Source organism: Musca vetustissima, unplaced genomic scaffold (genome assembly GCF_032173495.1).
Source record: "Musca vetustissima isolate MV318-11 ecotype Yass unplaced genomic scaffold, APGP_CSIRO_Mvet_v1 utg3263, whole genome shotgun sequence".
Taxonomy (NCBI): Eukaryota; Metazoa; Arthropoda; class Insecta; order Diptera; family Muscidae; genus Musca; species Musca vetustissima.
The window spans coordinates 117454-130751 of NW_026882278.1; the positions used below are offsets into that span (position 1 = coordinate 117454).

Consider the following 13298-nt stretch of genomic DNA (forward strand, 5'->3'; position numbering starts at 1 on the left):
TGCTCCTTCCAGATCCTCAGCAAGCTGTCTGTATCTGTCACCAGGTTCGCTTCTTCATCTCTACTGGAGGATGTGCCTGCACCAAAGCCTTTGGTTTGGTGTTTTACCCGTTGGTAGAATTTTCGGACTTCAGTCTGACTCCGGTACAGCTCGATTTGCTCACGCTCACGTTTTTCTTGTTCTTTCTTCTCTTTTCTGAAAATACGTTTCTCCTCTCTCCTTTTCTCCCGATAATTCTCCATCACATTTAGTGTTGCTACTGTCCGCAGGGTTTCCCTATGCGCATATTAGCTCACTATTCAAATGGTGATGAAAATAGCTATCCCAGGTGGCACCACGGGGCGGGGTCAGATGAAAGTGGGACCAAGATAAGCCTGGACTTCGCCATGTTAAAGCCAATCAGAACCGTTGCTTGGTATCTATCATCGGCTACGTCATCCACGCCTTACGTAAAGGTCTAGAAAAAAATATTTGTAAAAAATCCACCCTCCGATTAACCCTTTTAGAAATGAAAGTCCCATTTGTTTAACTACACTCTACGATTTTTTTTATTGTCATTCTCACTTAAAGTGAATTAGAAGCCAACTTAGAATACCTAAATTTAAATCCGATTACTACACGAAGAAGAAGAAACACCTGCGGAACCACCATCGCCATTTCCCACCTCCTTTTTACGTTTCTTCTCCTCCTTGCCTAGCAGCTCCTCCTGAGATTTTCTCTTGGCATTTTTTACAATTTTATTCGAACTGCGGCCATTGACGAGAGGCAACGGCTGACTGCGTCCATTCGAAGCATCAGGAACATCCGATAATTCGGTTTTAATAAAATGCGATACCAACGAAGGCATTGGGGCTATCATCAATAGATTATTATTGCCAACCGGCGGAGGAGGAGGATGACCTGCCACACCATTTAGATAGTTATTAAGGGACCTCTTCATCCCGCCATTGATATGTAGCTGGTCATTTAGTAGCGGCATCCCTGCAGCGGGACGATTATTATTATTCGGTTCATTTTCTTCCTGCTGACATTTGTCATCCTGCTCCTTTTGCCATTCGAGGACCCGTGTTAAGAGTTTGATATATTTAATGGCCGATCGCAGAATCTCATTTTTCGATAGCTTCTTGTCGGGCGGATGTGTGGGTACCAGCTTCCTTAGCTCAGCAAAGGCACTGGACACATTTTGTTGCCGCCAACGTTCTCGGGTATTGGTGAAGACTTTGCGAACCAAAGGAAATCCGTTTTTGTCAAAGACCTCTGGGGTAGTTGGCATCAGGTTGTTCGTTGAGGATAGGGGAGGTGGCGAACCACCACTAGATAAGGGTATACAAGTCCTGGGTGAGATATTGGGAGTCCTCACAATGGAAGAGGAACCTAAAAGGGGAAGAAGGAAAAAATGTACCTTGAAAAAATATTTTTAAAAAATCCACGCCTTAGGGTAGGCCTTGAAAAACTATTTTTAAAAAATCCACGCCTTAGGGTAGGCCTTGAAAAACTATTTTTAAAAAATCCACGCCTAACGTTAAGCATTGAAAAAATATTTTTAAAAAATCCACGCCTTAGGGTAGGCCTTGAAAACTATTTTTAAATAATCCACGCCTAAGGTTAGGCCTTGAAAAACTATTTTTAAAAAATCCGCGCCTAAGGTTAGGCCTTGAAAACTATTTTTAAATAATCCACGCCTAAGGTTAGGCCTTGAAAACTATTTTTAAAAAATCCACGCCTAAGGTTAGGCCTTGAAAAACTATTTTTAAAAAGTCCTCGCCCAAGGTTAGCCTTCTTACCTTCACTTGCCGCCCCATTGAGCAGTACACAATTACGAAATTCCTCCTCATCCTCTTCAGTATCATTTAGGGAAAAATCCGATAGTTCTCCATCCGATAAATTTTCCATTTTCGGATTCAATTGGCCCTGGTTATTTATCAGGGCCGGAGGTTTGCCACATCCCGAATGGCCTGATGTTGTAATCGAAGTTTCTTGTACCGTTGCTTCCATTTTCGGATTTTCCAATTCCTGTGGAACTTTATTGGATCTCTCATCCGATTCGGACCAGGCCATAGTTAAAAAAATTTTTTAATTTTTTATTTGATGTTTTCCAATTTGAAAATTTTTTCTTCCTTCCGTCAGAGCTCTTTGCTGGTCTGCTATCTAATTGGAAATGTCCTTATATCCTTTAGTGTTCATGCTATTTGTACACGATTTTTTTCAATTTACACATACTTGACACACACACACACTCACACCCATAATTTGTAGTATTGTATAGCCCACCCTCCTTATGCATCCATCTCATACAAGGAGGCGGTGCTTAACTGCCATTTAAAAGCGAAAAACAACAATTACAATACAAACAAGAACGAGTGTTCGGATGCTGATAAGAAACAACCCTTAGTGCGGAATAGTCGCAGAGGTTTACTAGTGTGTGTAGTTATTTAAGTTTAGAAGAAAAAAAATCGGAATTGATTGACTCATGAAAAAATATATTTTTAAAAAATCCACGTCTAAAAACATAGACAAAATTTGCATATTTTTTGTTTTGTCCAATATCTCAAGAATTTTAGATGGTACATGTACACACCCAATAGAAATTCTATAGAACAAATATTCCTCTAGCAAAAAAAGTTTATTTGATCAAAATCTACCAACTAATTCGGAAGTTATGGCCTCTGGAACATGATCAAGCAAAAAATTCACATAATAGGCAAATTTGGGTATACTTATATTTTTCCGCTATCTTTAGGAAAATTTAGGAACAATATGAATATCCCTAATAGCAATTATTTAGACAATATATTACTCTAGCAATACGAATTTATTTCGCCAAAATCTACGAAGTAGTTTAGAAGTTATGGCCTCTGGAACATGATTATGCAAAAATGGTCATAATAGGAAAATTTGGTTATGTTTATATTTTTTCCAATATCTTGGTAATCTGTAGGAGATACATGAATACCCCAAATGGCAACTATGTAGATAACACATTTCTCTATCACCAGGCATTTATTTCGCCGAAATCTATGAACTACTTTAAAAGTTATGGCCTCTGGAACATGATTACGCCAAAAATGTCCGTAGTAGGAATATTTTCATATTTTCTACAATATCTTGGTAATTTGTAGGACATACATGAATACCCCTAGTAGAAATTTTGTAGACAATATCTTACTCTTGCAAAATAAATTTGTTTCTCCAAAAACTAAGAACTACTTCAGAAGTTATGCCCTCATGGAACATTACGCAAAAAATGTCCATAATAGGAAAATTTGGGTATATTTACATTTTTTCCAATATCTTGGTAATTTCTAGGAGATACATGAATACCTCTAATAGGAACTATGTAGACCATCTATTTATCTATCAACAGAAATTTATTTCATCGAAATCTAAGAACTACTTTCGAAGTTATGGCCTCCGGAACATGCATACGTAAAAAATACCCATAATAGGAAAATTTGGGTATGTTGTTATTTTTGTCCAAATTTTGGGAATTTTTGGAGCTATGCGAATACCCCTAATAGTAATAATGTAGAAAATATATTCCTCAAGCAAGATAAATTTATTTCGTCAAAATCTACCAACTACTGCAGAAGTTATGGCTTCCGGAACATGCTTACGCAAAAAATTCCATAATAGGCAAATTTGGGTATACTTATATTTTTCCCGCTATCTTGGTAATTTTTGGAGCTATGTGAATACCCCTAATACTAATGATGTAGAGAATATATTCCTCTTGCAGAATAAATTTACTTCATCGAAATCTATGAACTACTTTAGAAGTTATGACCTCCAGAACATGACTACGCAAAAAATTCCCTTAGTAGGACAATTTGGGTATGTTTAATTTTTTCCCGATATCTTAGGTATTTTTTGGAGCTACATGAATACCCCTAATAGTAATAATGTAGAAAATATATTCCTCTATCAAAATAAATTTATTTCGCCAAAATCTACCAACTCTTTTAAAAGTTATGATCACTGGAACATTATTACGCAAAATATTGGCATAATAGAAAAATTTGGGTATATTTACATTTTTTTCCAATATCTTGATAATTTGTGGGAGAAACATGAATACCCCTAATAGCAACTATGTAGACCATATATTTATCTATCAACAGAAATTTATTTCACCAAAATCTAGCAACTACTTCAGAAGTTATGGCCTCTGGAATATGGTTACGCAAAAAATTGCCATAGTAGGAAAATTTGGGTATGTTAAATTTTTTCCGATATCTTGGGAATTTTTGGTGCTATGTGAAGACCCCTAATAGTAATTATGTAGATAACATATTTCTCAATCAAAATAAATTTATTTCAGCAAAATCTACCAACTACTTCGGAAGTTATGGCCTCCGGAACATGCATACGCAAAAAATGCCCATAATAGGTAAATAAGGGTATACTTATATTTGTTCCCCTATCTTGGTAATTTTTAGAGCTATGTGAATACCCCTAATAGTAATAATGTAGAAAATATATTCCTCTATCAACATAAATTTATTTCGTCAAAATATACCAACTACTGCAGAAGTTATGGCTTCCGGAATATGATTACCCAAAAAATGTCCATAATAGGAAAATTTGGGTATATTTAAATTTTTTCAAATATCTTGGTAATTTATAGGAGATACCTGAATACCCTTAATAGCAACTATGTAGACCACATATTTATCTATCAATAGAAGTTTATTTCGCCAAAATCTACCAACTACTTCAGAAGTTATGGCCTCTGGAACATGACTACGCAAAAATCCCTATAATAGAAAAAATTGGGTATGTTGTTATTTTTGCCGATATCTTGAGAATTTTTGGTACGATGTGAATACCCCTAATAGCAATTATGTAGATAACGTATTTCTCTATCAACAGAAATTTATTTCGTTAAAATCTATGAACTATTTTAGAAGTTATGACCTCCGGAACATGATTACGCAAAAAATCCCTATAATAGGAAAATTTGGGTATGTTGTTATTTTTGCCGATATCTTGGGAATTTTTGGAGCGATGTGAATACACCTAATAGCAATTATGTAGATAACGTATTTCTCTATCAACAGAAATTTATTTCGCCAAAATCTACGAACTAGTTTAGAAGTTATGACCTCCGGAACATGATTACGCAAAAAATCCCTATAATAGGAAAATTTGGGTATGTTGTTATTTTTGCCGATATCTTGGGAATTTTTGGAGCGATGTGAATACACCTAATAGCAATTGTGTAGATAACGTATTTCTCTATCAACAGAAATTTATTTCACCAAAATCTATGAACTACTTTAGAAGTTATGGTATCTGGAAGTTGATTACTCAAAAAAATCCTATGACATAAATTGAAGAAATATTTTTCCCACATTCCTTAAAACCCCCCCTTTGGCATCCCCAGCTCATCGCTTATTCATAACCTAAATACACGTGATCTCTCACGTGATTTCTTCTTCAGTGTCAACAAATAATCTGTCATAATCATATCTCTCTGTCCTTTGATTTGTTTTTAATCTCTAAATGATGTGAGAACCTGCTGCTCTTAGAGCTGCCATTTGACACCCTGCCGCTCTTGTGCCGGTGTTTTTATCTTTTAATTGATACCACTAATCCGATTAAGTGTCTCTCTACCAGTCAGAGGAAGGGTGGGGTGGCTTGGTGTTGACACCAAAATTGTATCAAAATCAAATTAGTTTGGCAAATCACACGAAAATATTTATCTTCGCCCCTGTCTTGGTGAGAAAACATAAAATAGGGGATGGAAATGTTTCCCCTTCCCCGGAATGTGAAAAAAGGAAATCAAGAAGTCATTTGTGGATTATTTTTGACTAAACTAATATCAACAAGATTGAATAAAAAAAATATTAGACACGTGTTGCACGTGTTTATCTCAAATCGGGAAAAAATCAAAAAGTGAGGTTAGGTTAGCCAATAAAAATCAAAAAATCAATTTTTATTAGAAACAAATTTCTAAAATTTTATTGACCTTTTTTTAAGGGACCTCCCACATTTATTTCCGATTAAAAAAATTAATTTTCCAGCCATTAATTATTTTATTGTGTTCCCTTACCCTTTTCCCCACGAAAAAAGAATCCCACACTTTTCCCCATATTTTTCTCTTTCGAAAAAAGGGAAAAACTTTCAGTTTTAATTACCATTTCCTTTTACTGCATGGTCATTCATGAAACATCCAATATTTTTCTCCTTTAACTTTTTAATCCATTTTCCCATGTTTTTGCAACGCCTTACGGCAAAGCGCCTTATTTGTTCTCGCATAACAAGACAAAGGACAAATGTATTATGGCAACCGCAGCATGTCAAGAAATCAGGGTAATAATCAGCACGCATCCCCTTTTGCAAAAAAAAAAAATGAAAAAATGAACAACGGGACAGCAGGAATCATTGAAATTCATTAATTGCAGAGATTAAGGGTCGAGTGAGTGTGAAAAATGTAACTTACAAAAGGGAGGTGAAGAGGGTGAGGAAAGGGTGCTAAGTGGGCGTGTAGCCAATAACAATATGACAAATGGGGGATGATTTGGCATTTATTGGGTGTAGCTAATTTTTTGTTCAGAAACAGGGTAACACACAGCATAGGAAAACACAAAGGGGAAAAATTGGAATCGAAGTGATGACAATTATTTAAGGGATGTGAAAATCCGTACACAACCCTTAAGCAAAGCCAAAAACCATTAAAAAATATTAGCATAAACATAAACCCCATGCCTCTAATTCTGGAATATGAAATATGAATATAACAAACACCTCCATTAATGAAGTCTGGATGGCGCTCTGCAAAACTACAATAATAGGAACATTTGGGTATCTTCTTTATTTTGTACAATATAGCAGGAATTATAGATGCTACATCCGCACACCCAATAACAATTTTGTAGACAAAATATTGCTCTAGCAATATAAATTTATTTCACGAAAATCTACGAACTACTACCAAAGTTATGGTCTCTGGAAGAAGATTACTCAAAAAATTCCATAATACGAAAATTTGGGTGTGCTTAATTTTTTTCGAATATCTTGGTTATTTTTTGGTGCTACATGAAAACATCGAATAACAATTTTGTAGAGCAGATATTGCTCTAATAAGATAAATTTATTTCACGAAAATCTACGAACTACCACAGAAGTTATGGCCTCTGGAATATGACTACGCAAAAAAAATTCCATATTTGGAATATTTAAGTGTGGTTATATTTTTTCAAATATCTGGGATATTTTTGGAGCTACATGCACACACCCAATAACAATTTTGTTAACAAAATATTCCTCTATTAAAATAAATTTATTTAGCGAAAATCAACGAAGTTCTTCAAAAATGATAGCCTCTGGAACATGATTACGCAAAAAATCTACCTTAGTGGAAATTTTGGGTATTTTCATAGTTTATCAAATATCTTGGTAATTTGTAGGAAAGACATGAATACCCCTAATGGCAACTATGTAGACAATATAGTAATCTTGCAATAAAAATTAATTTCACTAAAATCTACCAACTACTTTAGAAGTTATGGCCTCCGGAACATGATTACGCAAAAAAATCCCATAATAGAAAATTGCGATATTTTTACATTTTTTCAAATATCCTGGGTATTTTTTGGAGCTACATGAATACCCCTAATAGTAATATTGTAGACAAAATATTCCTCTATCATAAAAAAATTTATTTCACCATAATCTACGAACTATTCTATAGGTTATGGCCTCCGGAACATGCTTACGCAAAAAATCTACCTTAGTGGAATTTTGGGTATTTTCATATTTTATCCAATAAATGGATAAATTGAAAGAGATACATGAAAACTGCTTATAACAATTTTGTAGACAATATATTCCTCTATTAAAATAAATTTATTTCACCAAAATCTGCCAACTACTTCAGAAGTTATGGCCTCCGGAACATGATTACGCCAAAAATGCCCATAATAGTAAAATTTGGGTATGGTTATATTTTTTCAAATATCTTAGTAATTTTTAAGAGATTCTTGATTAACCCTAATAGCAATATTGTAGACAATATATTCCTCTATTAAAATAAATTTATTTTGCGAAAATCCACTAACTACTTCAGATGTTATGGGGCCTCCAAAAATCGAACACGATTTTTCCAAAATCATTGCAAAAAAATCGTATAGCAATTGTGTAGACAATATATTCCTCTTTTAAAATAAATTTATTTCGAGAAAATCCACAAACTACTTTAGAAGTTATGGCCTCCGGAACATGATTACGCAAAAAATCTACCTTAGTGGATTTTTGGGTATTTTCATATTTTGTCCAATATCTTGGTAATTTGTAGGAGATACATGAACACACCTAACAGCAATATTATAGACAAAATATTACTCTTTAAAAATAAGTTTATTTCGGGAGAATATATCAACATATTCCGAAGTTATTGCCTCTTGAACATGATTACGCAAAAATGCCAATAATCGGAATATTTTGAATATTTTTATATTTTTCCCCATACCTTGGTAATTGAACACACCTAATATCAATTATGTAGACAATATATTCCTCTTCCCAAATAAATTCATTTCGGGAAAACCTATGCACTACTTCTCAAGTTATGGCCTCTGGAACATGATTACGCAAAAATGACTATATTTGAAAAAATTTGAATATGTTTATATTTTAGCCCATATCTTAGTAATTTTAGAAGCTACATGAACACACCTAATAGCAATTGCGTAGACAAAATATCCCGCTGCCTAAATAAATTTATTTCACTAGAATCTAAGGACTTCTTCAGAAGTTATGGTCTCAGGAATATGATGACGCGAAAAATACCTATAATAGGAGAAATTGGGTATGTTTGCATTTTTCCAATATATCAAAAAATTTCAAGAGATGCATGAACACACCTAATAACAATATTATAGACAAAATATCGCTCTAACATAATCAATTTTATTTCATCAAAATCTATGCAATATTTCAGAAGTTATGGCCTCTGGAATATGAGTACGCAAATAAATTTCATTATAGAAAAATTTGGGTATGTTTAGATTTTTCCCAATATCTTAGGAATTTTGAGGAGCTACGTGAATACAACTAATAGGAATTTTGTAAAGAAAATATAGATCTAGCAGTATTATTTTATATCACCAAAATCTGAGGTCAGGTTTAGAAGTTATGGCCTCTGGAACATGGCTAACCCAAAAATAAACCTCTACCCTCATACCTTTAATAGTAACGTTAGAAAATTAATTTTTAAAATATGCAAACCTTTTGTATAGGCTTTGAAATTTAATTTTTACAAAATACATGCCTTAAAGTATGCCTTGAATTTTTTTAAAAACATTTAACGCCTTTTTTGACATCTAGATGGCGTCGGAATCATGTAATTAAAACTCGCAAAAATATTTCTTTGCTAAATTTGATTTATTGTTTTTTTTTCTACAGATAGTTTTTTTTGTTATACATATCATACAAATTAAAATAGTTTTTGAGGTTATGTTTTTTAAGGAAACTCATGAGATAAACATAACCTAAAAAAATCAAATTTTTCTAAATTTGCTCCCTTGATAGTTCTTCAATGGTACGAGCATTGGTAAGCGTAACCCATAACGGTGATTGTATACTGGACAATGAATAGACACGATCGGTGTCCAACGATCGGGATTTACGCATCGATGTGGAACGTTTTTTCATGGGTATGGAACGATTTTCCGAGATACGCTTTTGCCGCCTCAGGGTGAAGTGTCGCGATGGTGTGGGATATTCCGATTTTGTGTGAAGATATTTAAGTTTAATGTGATTTGTAGGTGATTTATCGCCTAGTGGTGGTGTTGTCGCATTGGGTGAAACCTGCTGATTGGGCGAGGGTGTTCTGGTGGTGACATCTGTTTTATTGCTCTGGCCCTCTGATGATGAGAGGATATTTAATTTTCCCGGCATTTGCTAGCTACTTGAAAGGGACATTTTATACGACGTTGAGGATTCCATGGGCGATTCGGGATGTAATATTTCCGTTTGCGTCTGTTCGACATCACTGCAACGCTCCTCGACGACGGTGTCTAATTCTAGAGATGTGAAACCTTGACTTAAGCTTCGTTCAGGACGTAAACTGATAGCTCGCGACGATCGGTAATCTGCAAAAAGAGAGATATAAAGAAATTTTTAATTCCAAAAAAAAATATTACGGAAAAAAGGGTCACATGCATTTTGATAGGCTAGCAATTTTTGTGAAGAAAGACAAGAAATAATTTCCACATCCCGCATAAAAATTACAACCAATTTACCAAAAAACTGAAATCTTTAAAAAAGTCCATATCTACTTTAAGAAACCAATAAAAATAGGCAGAACATAAGGGAGAAGAAAAAATGAAACCATCAAGCAAGCAAAATTATGCTATTAAAATGTAATAAACTTTTTCATGGATGCCTTAAAGTATGCAAGACATTTTTCTTTGCCTTAAAGTTTTTTTTTATGAATTTTCATTTTAAATAAAAAAAATATTCCATGCGATTACATCATTTTGTAGGGGACAGAAAAAAGTTTTCATCGTAAAATTAATTGAAATTTTAAATTACTTTGTGTTGGGCAAACATTTCGAATCAAGAAAATCGGGCAGTATACTATGGAAAATTTAGGAGCTACTTGAAATATTCAAATGACAATTATATAGACAAAATATTCTTCTATCATAATAATTTTATCTTATCAAAATCTACCAACTACTTCCGAAGTTATGGCCTCTGGAATATGGTTACCCAAAAATCTATCATATTAGGAAAATTTTGGGTATTTTAATATTTTTCCTATATCTTGGAGATTTTTAGGAGCTACACGAACACACCTAATAATAATTTTGTAGCTAAGGCATCCCTTAGTCTAAAAAAAGTTACTTCATCAAAATCTACGAACTACTTTAGAAGTTATGACCTACGGAATATGGTTACAAAAAAAGTTCCCATAATCGGAAAATTTGGGTAAGTTCACATTTGTCCAAATATCTTGAAAATTTGTAGGAGCCACTTGAACACACCTAATAACAATTTTGTAGACAAAGCATTCCTTAATCCAAACAAATTTATTTCATCAAAATCTAGGAACTATTTTAGAACTTATGGCCTTCCGAATTTGGTTACACAAAATACTACCATAGCAGTAAAATTTGGGATTAGTTTATATTTTTTCAATATCTTATAAATTAGTAGGATCTACATGAACACACCTAATAACAGTTTTGTTGAAAAAATATTTCTCCACCAAAATAAATTTATTTCTCGAAAATCTACCGACTAGTTCAGAAGTTATGGCCTCTGGAACATGATTACGCAAAAAACGACCAAACGGGAAAATTTTGGTATGTTCACATTTTTTCCAATATCTTAGTGATTTTAGGAGCTACATGAACACACCTAATAATAATTTTGTAGATAAGATAATCTTCTAACAAAAAAACATTCATTTCCCCAAAATCTAGGAACTATATTAGAAGTTATGGCCTCCGGAATTTGGTTACGCAAAAAGTTCCCATAATTGGAAAATTTGGGTAAGTTCACATTTTTCCAATATTTTGGAAATTTATAAGAGTTACATGAACACACCTAATAACAATTTTGTTGACAAAGTATTCCTCTACCAAAAAACCTTTATTTCTCGAAAATCTACCGACTAGTTCAGAAGTTATGGCCTCTGGAACATGATTACGCAAAAAACTACCACAGTAGGAACATTTGGTTATTTTCAAAATTTTCACCTATATCTTGGGGGTTTTAGGAGCTATATGAACACACCCAATAACAATTTTGTAGTTAAGGCATCCCTTAGCCTAAAAAAAGTTATCTAATAAAAATCTAGGAACTAATATAAAAGTTATGGCCTCCGGAATATGGTTACAAAAAAAGTTTCCATAATCGGAAAATTTGGGTAAGTTCACATTTGTCCAAATATCGTGGACAATTTTAGGAGCTAAATGAACACACCTAATATCAAGTTTGTAGCTAAGGCAGTCGTTAGTATAAAAAAACTTATTTCATCAAAATCTACGAACTACTTTAGAAGTTATGGCCTTCAGGATTTGGTTACGCAAAAAATTCTCATAATAGGAAAATTTGGTTAAGTTCATATTTTTCCAATATCTTGAGAATTTTTAGGAGCTACATGAACACACCTAATAACAATTTTGTAGACAATGTTTTGCTCTGCTAAAATAAATTTATTTCGGGAAAATCGATGAACAACTTCGGAAGTTATGGCCTTCGGAATTTGGTTACACAAAAAGTTTCCATAATCGGAAAATTTGGGTAAGTTCATATTTTTCCAATATCTTGGAAATTTGTAGGAGCTACATGAACACACCTAATAACAATTTTGTAGACAAAGTATTCTTCTGCCCCAATAAATTCATTTCGCGAAAATCTACGAACAACTTCCGAAGTTATGGCCTCTGGAACATGATTTCGCAAAAAAACTACCATAGTAGGGGCAATTCGGTTTATTTATATTTTTACCTATATCTTGGGGATTTTTAGGAGCTACGTGGAAATAACCAATAAAAATTTTGTAGGGAAGACATCCCTTAGTCCATAAAAAGTTATTTCATCAAAATCTACAAACTACTTTAGAAGTTATGGCCTCTGGAATTTGGTTGCGCAAAACGTTCCCATAATATAAAATTTTGGGTAAGTTTATATTTTTCCAATATTTTGGATATTTGTGGGAGCTACCTGAACACATCCAATAACAATTTTGTTGACATCACATTCCTCTACAAAAATAAGTTTAATTCGCCAAGGACTATGAACAACTTCGGAAGTTATGGCCTCTGGAACATGATTACGCAAGAAAACGCCCTAATAGGAAAATTTGGGTATTTTATATTTTGTCTCATATCTCAGAAATTTTTGATACTACATGAACACACCTAATAACAATTTTGGAGACAAAATATTCCTCTCCCAAAATAAATTTATTTCAGCAAAATCTACAGACTCATTCCGAAGTTATGGCCTCTGGAAAATGGTTACGCAAAAAATGCCCGTAATTGGTACCTTTGGGTATGTTCATATTTTTCTAATTTCTTGAGAATTTTTAAAAGCTACATGAACACACCCAATAATAATATTGTTGACAAAATATTCCTCTGTTCAAATAAATTTATTTCATCAAAATCTACAATGTATAACAAAAGTTATGGCCTCTAGAACATGATTACACAAAAAAATTTTGTCAAAACTCCTTTGTCCCAACAAATCGGATTTCAAAGTCAAAAAACTCTGTCCGTCAATCATAATTTAACATGATTAATTGAAAGATGAAGAAGAAGTAGTCAATGGCATTCCAAAAA

General features: G+C 33.5%; 1 protein-coding gene across 1 annotated transcript; it reads right to left on the reverse strand.

Moving 5' to 3' along the window:
- Nucleotides 1–601: 601 nt before the first annotated feature.
- LOC133328520 (uncharacterized) lies at nt 602–2058 on the reverse strand. The gene is made up of 2 exons (XM_061537083.1): nt 1785–2058; nt 602–1374 (listed from the first exon to the last, which is right to left on the reverse strand). The coding sequence occupies exons 1-2, from the start codon at nt 2056–2058 to the stop codon at nt 602–604; spliced, it is 1047 nt and encodes a 348-aa protein (XP_061393067.1).
- Between the last annotated feature and the right edge of the window lie 11240 nt (nt 2059–13298).